This window comes from Anoplophora glabripennis, unplaced genomic scaffold, assembly GCF_000390285.2.
Source record: "Anoplophora glabripennis isolate ALB-LARVAE unplaced genomic scaffold, Agla_2.0 scaffold90, whole genome shotgun sequence".
Taxonomy (NCBI): domain Eukaryota; kingdom Metazoa; phylum Arthropoda; class Insecta; order Coleoptera; family Cerambycidae; genus Anoplophora; species Anoplophora glabripennis.
The window spans coordinates 871,327-886,598 of record NW_019416260.1 but is presented as its reverse complement, the minus strand read 5'-3'; the positions used below and the strand labels follow the sequence as shown (position 1 = coordinate 886,598).

General features: G+C 33.8%; 2 protein-coding genes across 2 annotated transcripts in view; one reads left to right on the top strand and one right to left on the bottom strand.

Moving 5' to 3' along the window:
- Positions 1 to 3,648: 3,648 nt before the first annotated feature.
- Positions 3,649 to 15,272, top strand: part of LOC108918000 (adenylosuccinate lyase) — a 30,060-nt gene continuing 18,436 nt past the window's right edge. Inside the window, exon 1 of the mRNA XM_018724837.1 lies at positions 3,649 to 3,924. Coding sequence (XP_018580353.1) covers positions 3,760 to 3,924 — 165 coding nt within the window. The 5' untranslated portion in view covers positions 3,649 to 3,759. The remainder of the gene's footprint in view (positions 3,925 to 15,272) is intronic.
- LOC108918001 lies at positions 6,808 to 9,313 on the bottom strand. Its single transcript, XM_018724838.1, has 2 exons — positions 8,990 to 9,313; positions 6,808 to 7,224 (listed from the first exon to the last, which is right to left on the bottom strand). Exons 1-2 carry the CDS (start codon positions 9,182 to 9,184, stop codon positions 6,835 to 6,837), a joined length of 585 nt encoding a protein of 194 aa, XP_018580354.1. The 5' UTR covers positions 9,185 to 9,313; the 3' UTR covers positions 6,808 to 6,834.

The window sequence follows — 15,272 nt, the reverse complement described above, 5'->3', positions numbered from 1 at the left end:
TTTGTTTGTAAAAGATAAAAATAAAAAACCAAAAACTTGGTTATTTGAATTTTTCACATAAATTTTGAGGTTATGTGAAAAAAGTGTAAATACAAAAGTTGTAGATCTTTTTATTACCTACAACTTTGTTATTTAACTTTTTTCCATAAGACTTGTAGTTTTTCCGGAAATCAAGATAAACCGTTTTTTACCCTTAAAAACTCACCCCCTTCTCGACCTCAGATCGCCCGTAAATTATTTTTCCTTTCATTTCTGTTATATTCTCTTTTCCAATGGGTTTCATCCTACTATAATTTTTTTTGGTTTCAAAAATTATCGACCCTGGTCTAGTATGCATATGTTGAATTATAAACTTTTTATTGGTTTTCAAATGATCTATGATATATTGCAACTTTTCAGCCACCCAAAAAACCTTTATGAAAGCACTGCATTGCATTATCATTAAAATACTCAAATCAGTTCACAAGTGCTCCAAAATATACAAAGATAATGGTAAATTTACCCGCTCCGAAAATTTTACCGGAAAAATGCGATTAATTTTTTTACCATAAGTAACTTTTATAATTTTAAAGTTATAAATTTCTCTCAAAAAACCACTTTGTAGGGAATTTAAAGCATTTTAAGTTCTGTGATTTGCAGTTTTTTGAGTCCTTCGTTTTTTAGATTTGTAAGCTAAGAGGGCTCAGGAAAGGCAGTCTTGGAGCTTAGTTTTGACCTTCTAACGGTCATAACTCAGTTAAATATTGTCCTACAAAAATTTAAAAAAAGCAAATTGTTCAGTAAGAAAAAACCTACAATTTCTCATTCTATCATTTTTTTTATAACTTTGTTAGTTTTTAAAATATTTTGAAAAGGGCAATTTTTTAAAAATTTTAAAATTTTATTCAAAAGTAAATGAAATATTTTTTTAAATGTAGGCTTTCAAACTCCCAAAATCTACTGTTAATATAATAAATAAAGTAAATTGCAAAAGCAATACGTTTAATTTTTTTTTCCGTCAGGGCATTAATTTTAATACCGAATTTTTTCTCTCAAAAATCAAGACAATCATTTTATTTTGATTGTAACTTCATTAGTTTTCATGCTAACGACTTTTACCACCACTCAATTTAAAGGTCTTTTCAAGAACTTTAATAAGTGTTATATAAGTTTTCTTGGAAGAACCATTAATTTTTCGTCTACAAGACATTGAACGTTTCGATTATAGCCATATTCGAAATTGACTTCAATTTCTGGGAGTCATAACTCGGGTTCCATACCACCTATAAAAATTAAAAAAGCAATATCTTTGCTATTTAATTACGTTCATTTTTGTTTATGATCATTTTTTTTGATAAAACTTGTAGTTTTTGAGATATTCGCGAAAATGGCTCAAAAACATTCATTTTTTGGGCTAAAAACGAACATGTTTAGGCGCAAATAACTCAAAAAGTATTGACTGTACAAAAAATTCTTATAGAACATTTTTTAAAATTAGAATTCGCCCCTCTATCGAATCGTTAGGTTATTTTTAATAAAAAAAATTCCCACCCACCCGAAGGGGTGGCAACCACCCCTAGGGTAAAAGCACACATCGGCACTATATAACTTTTGTTTCTTGGGCTATTCAAATTTCACGTCAATCGATTCCATCCGAAAAAATTGGTAGCTAGAATGCTTCAGTGACTGGACTATAACTCTAAAATATTAAACAACTCAGTTATGATTTACAATTTTTTATCTCAACGAAAAATCCTTTTATCGCTTTTTATTACTGTTGCGAGTCGGTTTATTTCATCTTGCTATTTTAACTTCGCACTATTGCTTCAGCGACATTTGTATGAGCAACCAGTGATCATCAAAATGTTGTAATAGTAGGTAAGGTACTCAAAACGTTAATTCAGTTTGGTAATTTGATTATACAAGCAAAAAAATAAGTTTTTGAAACACTAGACATTGCGATTCACGCTTATGATTTAAAATTTTTACTGTATTATCGGACATTATTTGCAGTAGATATATTAAGAGGTCAGGTAACACAGCAGAAGTAAATTATACGGATACTAACCGTAGACGTAGTGTAAATGAATTCTTAAAATGACTTGCTGGGGCAGTATGCTGCCCCTACTGGGTATACCCAGAAGATTATTAGAAGATAACAAAGTAAAAAAAGTTACTATAGTCCACAGTACAGGCCTCCTCTGGAAAGTTGATTATCACATACTTTGTAACACCTGAAGAGCTTTGTTTTGACGAGTCTACCACATTTTTCCTCTGCGACTTTTCTCGATTCCTCCGCTTTTCCACTCGGAAAAGTCNATTGAAAGTGTCGATATTGCAGCGACTTAAATTTATGCCAGATCCAGTGCTGTCAGTTATCGTACCTTTTAGTTTTGGGTGTTCAATGAGGCTGCTGCTGTAATTGTTTAAGTTCATTAATACACACTAATACATTTAAAAAATTTGAAGTTTATGTTATAACTTGAAAACGAAAATGCACGCGAACAATTTGATCACACTGTCTTAATAACATTGCAAATACCTGAAACTTTGTAGTTTATTTTTCTTTTTTCGTAAAATAAACAGCAACGGAGCTATACGCATCTGGGGGAATTGGCGAATTCGGATTTTTCCTAACTATGTGATGTGACATATTTATTTCATATACATTTATACAGAATGTTAAATTCCTGACAGAAAACATTCAATGAAGGCAGTCCACTTTGACCATTTCGCAGAATCTCGGAGATCTTAACAGTTTGACGATGGAAACCCACTAGCGCTTGCGCATCCTTTAGAGAACACCCTGTATACACGACCGTCCTTTCGAAGAACAACCATTTATCAGAATTAACGCTAGTGATAACTAATAAATGAATAAACCCATTGTAATTTTAAAACGAAGCAATTAAGATATTTCGTACCTCACACGGTTATTTACTGAGGCCGCATAAGAAAGAGAGACTGTTTCACAAGATTGTCATCCTTGCGGAAAATTCCCACGTCCCTATTCCTACCAGTAACCACTTCTTTTTCTTTCAATGTCTAAAGACGATTACAGCTTCCTGAAGCCACCACAAGTAGCTGTACTGTGGTCAATGGTTGTTTTACTGAAAACTAAAATACCAAAATAAATTAATGTCCCAAAAGGAAAATCCCCAAAACAAACAAGAAATTTAATCAGCATGTAAAACATTCCATTTTCAACATTGTGCTTAAAAATAGGTTGTTTGTTTGATAAAATATTTCTTCATACAGTTCATGATTTGCCAATATTTTAACCAACAATTCTTTATCAACAAGGTATTGCGAACGACCCCACGCAAGCGTTTTGGGTAATCAAAAACGCGATAAAACCGCAAAGTTCGTAACCCATTACTTCACTTAAGCGTACCGTAAATGGGATGTTGTCAAATTTCTTAGATGACCACTGGGGTAATATAAATAAAAACATTCGCTTAAAATATAAATAAAAATTGTGTTATAATTAAAAAGTTTGAAGTTTGAACAGGAAAATATCGCAGCTCTCTTGTTCAAGTTAAATTTTTTTATTATTCAGTAAATAATTCATCATAATACAGTATTCATTTTAATTTACCCCATTACAGATCTACTTGTGTCAACGTGGCAACCGCGTAGCCGCAGACTATCAGCATCAGCTGATGTTAACAATTGAACGCACACTGGATCGAGTTCGAATAGAATAATTTGTAGGTTAGTTAGTGCTAGGTGCGCGTCCTTTTGAATTTATTCGAGCATTTAGCCAAATATCAGGCGAATATGGGCTCGAATGGGGAAGATATCGACTACAGCAGTCCCTACGCTAATTACAGGTCACCCCTCAGCACCAGGTATGCCAGCAAGGAGATGCAATATAACTTCAGCGACCAAAAGAAGTTCTCTACCTGGAGAAAGCTGTGGATAAATCTCGCAAAAGCCGAAAAGGTAAGTCGAAATCGAAATGTATTTTTGCACGTGTCTAATTTGATAATAGTTTAACGAAAGCGTAGGATCATACACTTTTACAGTTATTTGGTACCTACAATTTTTTTTTAAATATATTTGCCGCAAGTAGTGAAGACATTTCTGTAAGTAAAATGTTCAAATGATAGGGAAGCTGACGTACATAGTTACAAGACGTATATACTTGATAATACAAATTACAATCTATGTTTTTTAATTTATCTACACTTTGTATAATTTAAATTCGTATTTGTTTAAATTTAAGTACAATTTCAAACAGAATATACCGTTGTCTCCTTATCTTTTAGTACAATGTTCTTAACTAAAAAATAAACAATGCATGAGTGCTTCTTAATAATTTAAACATAAGTTTTATTTGAAAGTTGCAGTGTACATATTTATGTAATTAAAGACAATATTTGTTTCATTTTGAAAACGGTTTAGTTATAATCCTGGTACATCATTGCAAAGATATAATCATATTGAATTGCAAGTTTTTGAGGATAATTAGTTCATTGGTTTCGTAATTACAGACAAAAATACTTTCATCACCCCTTACAATATTTCGTATTAGCAAACATCCTCTACTATTTTTAGAAAGCGCATTTCGAATTGGGGTAACGTATACACTGCTGGTTGCATATATTGTAGTGAATTATTCGTCCTGCGATCAATAATAGTCCAGTTGCTGAAGGCGAAAATAAGGTAAAAGCTCCCAATGATTTCGGATAGCATGGATTTTCCTGAAAATTTGCGTACAAGCTCATGTGACTCCCCACTTCAAAAGTTATATTGTCTAGATGTGTGCCTTTTTTCTATTTGGGGGTGAAAACTACCTTTGTACGAAAAAAATGCGAAAATCGCAGATTTACGTATTTTAAAGATTCAATTCGTGTTCAAATATGTTGGATAAAGTTCCTTTCATGTTTTTTAATATAATTTATGAAATTTAATTACTTTTCAACCCTTAAAAATCCTTAAAAACTACCCTTCCATGGTCAAAAAATTGAAAAAAAAAGTTTTTAACAGTTTAAAATATTCTTTTGGTGCATTAACAATGTATTGCATTTCTTTTGTTATTCATTAGAAAGCTTACGACTCGTTACAAAGTTGCAACCCTTAACAACCATCCCTTATAATAAAATAAACGAACAAATATTATTGAAAGCTTGAGATATTTTAATGGTATAGACCAGTGCTTAAGCCTCCAAAAATGGTAAAAAGTGAAAAAAAATTATAGTATGATGAAACCCATTGGAAAAGGAAAATAATATAACAGAAATGAAAAGAAAAATAATTTACGGGCGATCTGAGGTCGGGAAGGGGAAGGGGGTGAGTTTTTAAGGGTAAAAAACGGTTTATCTTGATTTCCGGAAAAACTACAAGTCTTATGGAAAAAAGTTAAATGGCAAAGTTGTAGGTAATAAAAAGATCTACAACTTTTGTATTTACACTTTTTTCACATAACCTCAAAATTTATGTGAAAAATTCAAATAACCAAGTTTTTGGTTTTTTATTTTTATCTTTTACAAACAAATTNTGAACTATATGTCTATCTCCTCTTGTTTTCGAGATACAGAGAGACAAAATAAAACTTTTTAAATAACATTTTTATGAAAATTTCCAAACGGTGCGAAATATTTTAATGAAATTTGGTAATCCGAGGTTTTTAAGGGTGTCAAATACGTTAGTCCAATTATTTTTTGTATATTTCATAGAGGGCGCTAGTTATGCTACATTCTTATTACATTTTAAGTTCTATTTTTTTAAGGTTAGGTTTTTTACCATTCGGGCCCCAATTTCTATTGTACAATTTTATTTTCTAAAAATAATGTACTTTTGTTACAACTTCCTAATGTGGACGATTTTCGAGAAAAAAGACTTTTAATTAAACTCTTACAATATTACACTATAAAATAAGTGACTTTCCTCAAAGTAAGCTTGAGGAGATAGACATAGTTCATATGACAAAAAATTCTTATTTGTTTGTCGTCCTCACCCCCTGTATTTATGGGAGGTCTTTCCGAAACACCCTGTATTGTATATTTATATGGAATTTTGCTTACTACATGAAAATACCTTATTAGAAATTATAAATATTTTTTATTAAATTTACGAAATTTTTAAAAAACACTTTTCTATTGTGTGTTATTTTTGTCCGACATGTGGTAATCGATTTATCATACCCCGTGAAAATTCCGATTTCCAGCTGTCGGACTGAAAAAACGCGGCTTGAAATTTGTCGGACAACAATACTTTTTGACTGAATTAATTATTTACAATTAATTTTACTAAAAATTACCTATGTGGTAATTGATTTTCAATACCCTGTTATTTTGGCATGTTTCGACCGGTAGACACGTCAATGTCGGAAGAATTTCTGTCGGACAAATTTAAATCGGCATTTGCAACAAAATTTCCAGGTACTTAAGCTAAAAATAAAAGATGTGGTCTTGAGTTTTCAAGACCCCGGGAAATTGCCATGTTTTTGGACTTTTCCGAGTGGAAAAGCGGAGGAATCGAGAAAAGTCGCGGAGGAAAAATGTGGTAGACTCGTCAAAACGAAGTTCCTCAGGAGTTATAAAGTATGTGGTAATCAACTTTCCAGAGGGGGTCCTATACTGTGGACTACTAGGTATAGTAATTTTGTACAGAGATAGTAATTTATTTATATAAATATGAAAAAATTTTTACATATTTGTAAATTAATCTGCCTAGTTTTTCTTCAATGATGTGTAGAATCTTAGTACTCTTTCCCACTGTTTTAGAAAGTTATATTGGAATAAAAATAGTTGTGTTTTATATCGTGGGAAATAGGCAACCAGGAATACAGCTCGATTTACGCCCTGAAATAATACACTACAGTCAGTTACGACTTTATACAGACGTCGTTTATTTGGGCTCAAAAGTGATGGCTCTCTTAATACTGAAATACACGTCAACCGCGTACAACACGGAGTTGAAATAACTGAACACGGACGTGACGAACAGCAACTTCCTTTGGAAAACCAACTCCTCGTTCAACTCCTCGTTGATCTTCTTCGTCAGGGCCTCGTAGAGGATAACGGTGGACGCCGAGAAGTAAAGAATCATACCCAGGATGTTGAAGATCCTGGTGAGGACGTCAGGCATCGCGCAACCCAACAGACAGCTGAGTAAGATGACGCTAGTGATGATGATGAAGCTGCTGAAGACGATGTTGGGGTACATCATGGAGTTGATGGAGTCCCTGAGGAACTTGAGTCCCTCGGTGTAGATGCCCACGCATATGAATCCGGTTATCTGAAAAAAAAGCGGATCGGTTCGGTAGAGTGTAGATTTTTGGGAAGTTGCGGTTTGTAGGCAAAATCAAAGGGAATGTAGAAGTATCCACGAGATAAAAAATACTTGTATGTGAAAAGAATCAGTGAAATAACATCCTTGCTTTTGAGATGCAAAACGTCAAAGGTGGTTCTTTAAAATCAAATTATGGCCAAATAAGGTAGTGAAATTTGGTGCAGGTAAACTTTTGGGAGTACAACACACTTCTTTATACGACGTCAAAATTTCACAGAAAAGTACCCAGTGGTTTCCGAGAAAGGGCTATTTAAATTTTAACGTTAGCGAAAAAAGTACATTTTTTTGCATACACTGAAAAATCTTTCCGTTTCAACCTAAATTCTCCAATTTTAATGACTAATTGACAATTACCCCAGTCAAATTAGAGATTAGAGACGTGAAAAAATTATTAGTAGACATTTTATTTACACTTTCTGACGGATAAGGGTATGTAAAATGATAATATCAAAAAAATAACTCGAAAGAAGTAACACTAAGTTGACAAATTGCAAATAAGTTATGTGTTTTTTCACTTTTTTTTTTTACTACCCACGAAAATCTAGACAACCTATCGGAAAATTAGTTATTTTATGTTGTAGGCAATTAAATTTCTTAGTCATATTTAATCAATTTGTTAACTGTAAAATAAAGGTTGAATGCGGAAAAATTAGTTTTCGAAAATTGCGCTTTATTATTGCATGGTATTTGTTAATTAATTTCGTTCGTTTTTTTTGCAACCAAATGTTTAATTACTAAACGTTTATTTTAGATATTAATCTCGTAGATATAGGTTCTAATTGATCCAAAGATACGTATCGAAAAAGAAAAATTTCAAAAAGTTTAAATTAAGTAGCCCTTTACAACTAACAAAGTAGGCCGTTCAAAACAGCATTATAAACAAATTGTTCCAGGGTCAGGCAAAAGCCCCTCGGCAATTCGCTCTTTTTGCATTAAATAGAGTTTATTTTTACGGTAATTTTAAAATATGAGAATCACCTATGCCTCTTTAGCTCCCAAGTTAGCTGTCTTTATAACGTTAATTGTTAATTAATTATTGTATGTATTGGACTAGGATTTTAAAGACAATTAAAGAAAATGTTAGACTTTTATTTTCAGAAAGTTTTACATTGATAGTTCATGTAACAAACGCGCTAGCAGCAGTAAAAGTTAACGTTAATGAACGGCCTGTATGCGGGAGAAGGAGCCCCGAGCTCGCGCGTGCGCGTGAACGTCGCGCTCGTCGCACGGGAGATTTTTTACTTGAACGTTTCAAATTCGGTTCAAAAATCGGTGGGCGGTAAAAAGTGAAAAAACACCTAAATTTACCACTATTTGCCAACTTAGCATATTTTTTTCGAGTTAGTTCCGATATTATCATAATTTTTTTTAAATTGTTTGGGTTTTCTGATCTAATCGACTGGAGTAAATATGCATAATATGGCGGCAATTTTTCCAATTTTCGCTACTTAGTTTTCGAGATAAACGCAGTCCAAGTTACATAAAACTTCAAAGACCACCGTTTCCAATTCAATTATGAATGCACTATATCCAACATTTATAGTCTTAAAAGGTGTAACGGCGACGACGTCGCATTTTACAAACCGACGCGTCGCTCCTGGCGTCTCCCCCCGCTCGGCCGAGCACTCTGCGAAATTTCTGGCGCTGGTTCTATTTCTGCCGACGCACAACAACTAAACAACAATTTTACGAGATTAACGTCAACACTCACCAGTTGCACCACCTTCAAGACGAACTGCCTGTTCCGCAAATGGGCGAGCGTCACCATCTCGGGCATCTGCGTGGCGGCTGTATTCGGCAGGCTCATGTCGGAGTCCACACTGAAAAACCTCATCAGGGCCATAACGTGGGTCCGGCGGATCTCTTGCTTGGGGTCGCCGCCGGCATTCTCGACCATTTCGCTCATCCGTAAAGAGACTGAAATATGCGCCCGTGCCTCGGTGAGATTGACGTGATCTGTGCTAAACGTCTGTAATCGAGTGTAAATTTCGCTGATGTTTGGATTTAGTGAAATATTTATTTGGAATGGTAACGATAGACCGTTTGTGACGTGACGTTGAAAAATAAGTTCGGATGTTTCGTTTTTGGGGTCAAGTCGGTAAATGCACGGGTTTTTGGCGCACGGGCGTGTCGTCAAGTTGCAAAAGAGGCGCGATTCAAAAAAAAATTAAAATACAGGGTGTTTCATTTTCGGTGTGCCAAACGACCACAGATGATAGACAAAGTAATTTTGAGCAAAAAAGTTCATATCGACATGTGTCCGAAAACGCCCCCCTGTGGCGCTACGCCCCTTTAAAGGGGGATCAAATTCAAATAAAATAAAAACAAATAAAAAAGTTACGAATTTTGAACTTCGGCTTGCCCCTCGTATGGACGCCCCTGAAAACAATGTGTCAATTTGGTTTAAAGAAAGTAATTCCTCGTAATAAATGGTACCTCTGTGTAAAATTTTATCAATATTTCGAAGCATTTTCGAGATATTGTAATAAAATTGTGTGTTAATGGCCCCCTTTAAAGGGGCGTAGCGCCTCAGGGGACGTTTTCGGACATATGTCGATATGAACTTTTTTGTGCAAAATTGCTTTCTCTATCATCTGTGTTCATTTGGCACACCAGAAATGAAACACCCTGTATTTAGTATCTTCTAAGGCTAGGTTTTTTAGGATAGGTACTTACATTGCCAAAACATGACGAAATAATTGAATAGAACTTTTAAACAATTTTTTTATGCATTGACTAATTGACTTTTTGTTGAAAAGGTTAGCTTTAGAGATATTACCAAGGTATACCTTTTTTAAGCAGAAAAGTTGGGGGAACAGATTTTTTCTAGCCCAAAGTGAAATATACCGTGGCACAAAAAAGTTTTGGCAATTTAAATGCTTCCTAATAGTCGCTTGTGGCGCCCTCTCGAAGATATAACGCAATCGTCGATAAATTCGAATGTCATCCCAAAAAACACCGTATACGAAACTTTAAGAAATTATATTAAGTAGTCGAAATATATTAATGAAAATGTTATTTATTTTTTCAACTTTGACACCCCGTTATTATCAATTTTTGGACTAAGGGCAAGTTTAGTGAAGTACAGGGACAAGAATACTATTTCGTTGGAATTTTACATTCTGATACACCTAATACACTATAAAAAACCTAACCTCAAAAAAGTTATATCTTAAAATGTTACTGAAAGAGATAGTAACTATTGCCCTCTAGGAGAAGGTCAAGAACTAACATCATTGACGTATAACATACAAAAATTTCAATCTAATACATTTTTTTTGGAAAAGATTCGACTAAAATCTAATTAATAAAAACATATATCACGCCGTGTATCTCAAAAACAAAATACGATAGATCCATGGTCCATAGGAAAAATCGTCATATTTTTTTTATATTCTATAGTTTCTTCTTTTTTATTATTATTTCTTCTTGTTCTTCTTATTTCCTCTTTTGATATTCTGCTTTCTTCTTTTGATATTCTATACTCGCTTCTGTAACGTCCTGTATGAAATTGAGGTCAGAATGCAAGGTGTATGGAAAAGCAGATAAATTGTATTGACTTGACATTATCTTTCTACAAGGTGTCTGGTAATAAATGGACTATACTTGACAGTACCTCCCTTGGGACAAAATAAATTATTTTGTTAGGTCAACTTTTTGCTTCATTAAAAAGTTTTGGGCCTTTACTGAAACTTTTTTAGCTTTGTATGGTATGTGTTTATTTTTTACCTAAAACATAAAAGCTGCTTAATTTTTTTGTCAAAAAAACTACTGTTTTTGCTAAAAATCACATTTTGATAGAGGTAAGTTGGTCTAAATTGCAAAATAATATTTAATTTAGTTACAAATTTAACATTCTGTCCGTAACTGACAAGTGACAACTGCTGCAAATGAAATACTACCTACTTTTTACAGTAAATAAATCAGTTTTTAAAAAATAACTGTATTTTCACAAGATTTCTACCATCAAAACAAAAAACCAAAGCAAAAAAGCAGGAGATTGTTTAAGGTGTCGTTGGCGATACCTATTTGTTTTGATAAAAAAAATAGGTAACTTTATTTTCAAATTTGGCCATCTGAAAAAACCCTCTGTACTAAATTTGTGATAAAGTTACCTTATAAAAAATCGTTTATTTTCATTCAGAATATACCAAACATTTTTTACCACGAGAAATAGGATTCGTAAGTAATATTACAAATAATTGAAAAGTTTTTATAATTCGAGTGATAGTAAAATTAGTTTAAAGATCCGCCTCTGGTGCTAGGTGCGTGGCTAGAAATCTATTAATACAGTGTTATTATTATATCTCCCACACAAAAGATTAGTTGGAATCCGAAATAATGCTTGTAAAGAAAACTGTGAAGGTAAAATAGCAAGTGCAAATTGGTATTAAATTCTAAATTTGCATTCGTGTCTGCGCATTTTATTTAATACGAATTTAACGAATACGAATATGTAATCAAAGAAGGATGATTTGTAAGAAAATATGTTAAAAAAAATCTTTATTATGAAACAAATTTTATCTTGACAAAAACATTCCTTTTGTTTATGTAAACAAATTTCTCCCTTATATTTACAAAGTAATTCTTCCTAATATTAGAAAAAAAATAAACGAACTTCTTTCATATACAAGTTGTCCTGTTCATACTTAAAAAAAATTGGTGATAAATTGTTAGGTAAAAATAAATTTGAATGCGATTTTTCACTATTTTAAATAATGAATCGAATGGTATAGAAAAAAATTGTTTTAGTTTTATTAAATTATTAAAATTGACAATTACAAAATTTAAATTATGATTTTTTTTTATTAAAAATGAAATAAAATGTTTATATGTATGTTTAATTTTTTTTAAACCTGACAGGCCAACTTTTTTATTTGAAGTCTAGTACTTCCAAATGCAAAGTTGTAGGAAATAACTTGACTAATAAAAATTTACAAATAATGTTTTCCGGTGTTGCCAGATTTCTTCTACTTAAACAATATTTTTTTAAATGGCAACACCATTTTTTTTCATAATTTGATAAATCTCCAAATTCTAAATAAAAAATGTAAAGTCACATTTCTTTATTGAAGTAGTCGTTTTAGAACTATCAGCAAAAACAACGAATTTTTATACACATTCAAATAAACAGCTGTCAAATAACACAATGACAGTACAATGATGATGGATCCTTTCAAACAATGCAATTTTTGTTTAATTTCCAAGATCTACTATTGCAATGTTAGCTTATTTTAGTTGCCGACTACAGATTATTTTCGTTTTTCTTGCTGATTCTTCCAAAATGGCTACTACAATAAAAAAACATGTGACATACGATTTTTTATTTATAATGTGCATATTTGTCAAATTATGTCAAAAAATACAGTGTTGCCATTTAAAAAATATTGTTTTAGTAGCTATTGAAGAAATCTGGCAACACCGGAAAGATTTATTTGCAAAGTTTTCTTAATCAAGTCAACTAACCTAAGTATGCAGGTCTGGTCATATTTTTATTTCCGATACAAAGTTTGTAAATTATGTAAATATTTCACCAGTCCCCTAATAATTCTGATTCCGCCCCCATATCATTTGGACATCTTTATGCCATCGATATAAGGGAATAAAAAAACGCCATAAGAAGTGCGCAAAGCCTGCCCTTGACTATTGGTTTATTGTATCTGTCTTGCATTAGGAATTTGGGAACAACGTACGTCTAAGATACGTACATACGGAAGATAGAATACTGGACATTAATTGACAGCAGTGTTGCCATACGTAAGTAATTACCCTATTTGTACGATATTTTTTTACAAGAATGATAAGATTTTTTGAGACCTTACTAAAGCATTCCAACTTTATTACAAATTATTTATAGCCTTTAGTAAAAACTAAATCGGCATTCTAAAATAAAATGAGTGGTAATTCTTAAGCAAAATAATAAATTATTTTCAAATGCTTATTATTAATTAATCAGGTGTTCAAACAAACCACCAGCTTGAGCTTCACAATAATACCCTAATCTGTCGTAAAATTCTTGACGAACATTTGACAAAATTTTCAGGAGTAACTAAACTGATCCTAAAAGGTTTATAATTTTAAGCCGTAATTCGTCTTTTGCGGCTCTTTCGTGTTGATGTACGTATGAAGATATAAATCGACCAACGACTTCCTCTGCACTTTCTGCAGGACAATACCATTTAATAATATTATTTTTTTGTTCAACACTACACCATTCTTATTTTGTAATATTCCGTCTACTTCTTACCAAAGTTTTGAGTGGAATAATAATAAAAATAAACAAACAGAAAAGTGCTTTAGGTATTCCGTCGGTTCACAAAAAATGCAACGGGACACGTGCGCTCCCACAGCCAACCAGTTACGCGAGTCCGAGTCGCAGCCTCGATGATATATGTCATATCCGACCCCTTCCACCCGAAGTTGATAGGACTTAGTCTATGCGAAAGAATTACCTGGCCAGACCGATATGAAAAATTTAATTAAGTTGACCAAGAACGCGATTTAAAGGCCCATTTAATTGGACGATGCCTACAGGCAAATCATTTTAATTCATAGACATACCGAGAGTTTCTTTTTTTGTTAAGTCCAACTAATTTTCGTTGAACTTGCCACCAGAGAGCTCCCAATTCTTAGAACAGTAATTTTAACTACAGCCATATGTCTATGACTGTAATAAATCATAAGTTAAATTAGATTCAGGTAAAAAGGAAAAATAGTTTATTGGACGTATGTAAATGGTACAAATCAATGCAACATAGAAGGTATGAATCACAGTGTGTTTTATTTAAATGGAATAACTCCAACGAACTAGTACTGTTTATTACAAACTCCGTTTTGCTTCCACTTGATTTGGTTTTTGTGCCTCGAGAACGTAGATCTTCATTTTTTCCTCTTGAAAATATTCCACCATTTCTTTGGTTTCAGTTTCTCCTCATTGCAGCACTTCTCACACCATTCCTGGTTTCCTTTATCGGAATATTCAGGTTCCGATTCTTCCATATGGTATTCGCGAATCTTCGGACCGTATACTACATCTACCCCATCAGCCCCAAGATGCGCCGTCCCCGTTTGTTTTGACTGGACCAACGGTTCGCGTATCGAGCCTTGCACTTCAGCGTCGCTACTCGTTCTCGATTGGATCGACGGTTCGTATTGCTTTTCAATTTCACGGATCGACGTCTGTTTCGATGTAATCGACGGATCGAGTACCGATCTTTGCTCTGCCGTCTCACGATTCGACATTTTAGGGATAATCGTCGGTTGGTATGTTGATCTTTGTGGTTCAGCCTCACGGATCGACATCTGTTTCGATGTATTCGACTGATCGAGTACCGATCTTTGTTCTGCGATCTCGCGATTCGACATTTTAGGGATATTCAACGGTTGGTATGTTGATCTTTGTGGTTCAGTCTCACGGACCGACGTCTGTTTCGATGTACTCGACGGTTGGTGTACCGATCTTTGTTCTGCGATCTCGCGATTCGACATTTTAGGGCTATTCAACGGTTGGTACGTCGATGTTTGCGGTAAAGTCTCGCAGATCGACGTCTGTTTCGATGTAATCGACGGTTCGTGTACCGATCTTTGTTCTGCGATCTCGCGATTCGACATTTTAGGGCTATTCAACGGTTGGTACGTCGATGTTTGTGGTAAAGTCCCGCAGATCGACGTCTGTTTCGATGTAGTCGACGGTTCGTGTGCCGATCTTTGTTTTGCGATCTCACTATTCAATATTTTCGATTTAAACGACGGTAGGTATGACGATCTTTCAGGTTCAGTTTCATGCTTCAATATCTGTTTTGATGTAATCGATGGTTCGTGTATCGATCTTGCGTGTTCTGTGATCTCGCGATTCGACATTATCGATTTAATTGTTGGTTCGTGCCCTTGTTCGGTCTCGTAGTACGGTTCCTGGGGTAAGCTCTTTAGTGATTGAGACGCCACTTCACGGTTCGGACGGGTCGGTTGCTCTGTCGCTAAGCGATTTGGTGCCC

Bases quoted from the DNA above. Each gene is read 5' to 3' on its own strand.
- LOC108918001 (XM_018724838.1), bottom strand. From the start codon at position 9,184: ATGAGCGAAATGGTCGAGAATGCCGGCGGCGACCCCAAGCAAGAGATC. The intron at 7,225-8,989 runs GTGAGTGTTGAC...CTTTTTTTTCAG, and splicing joins TCTTGAAGGTGGTGCAACTG to ATAACCGGATTCATATGCGT.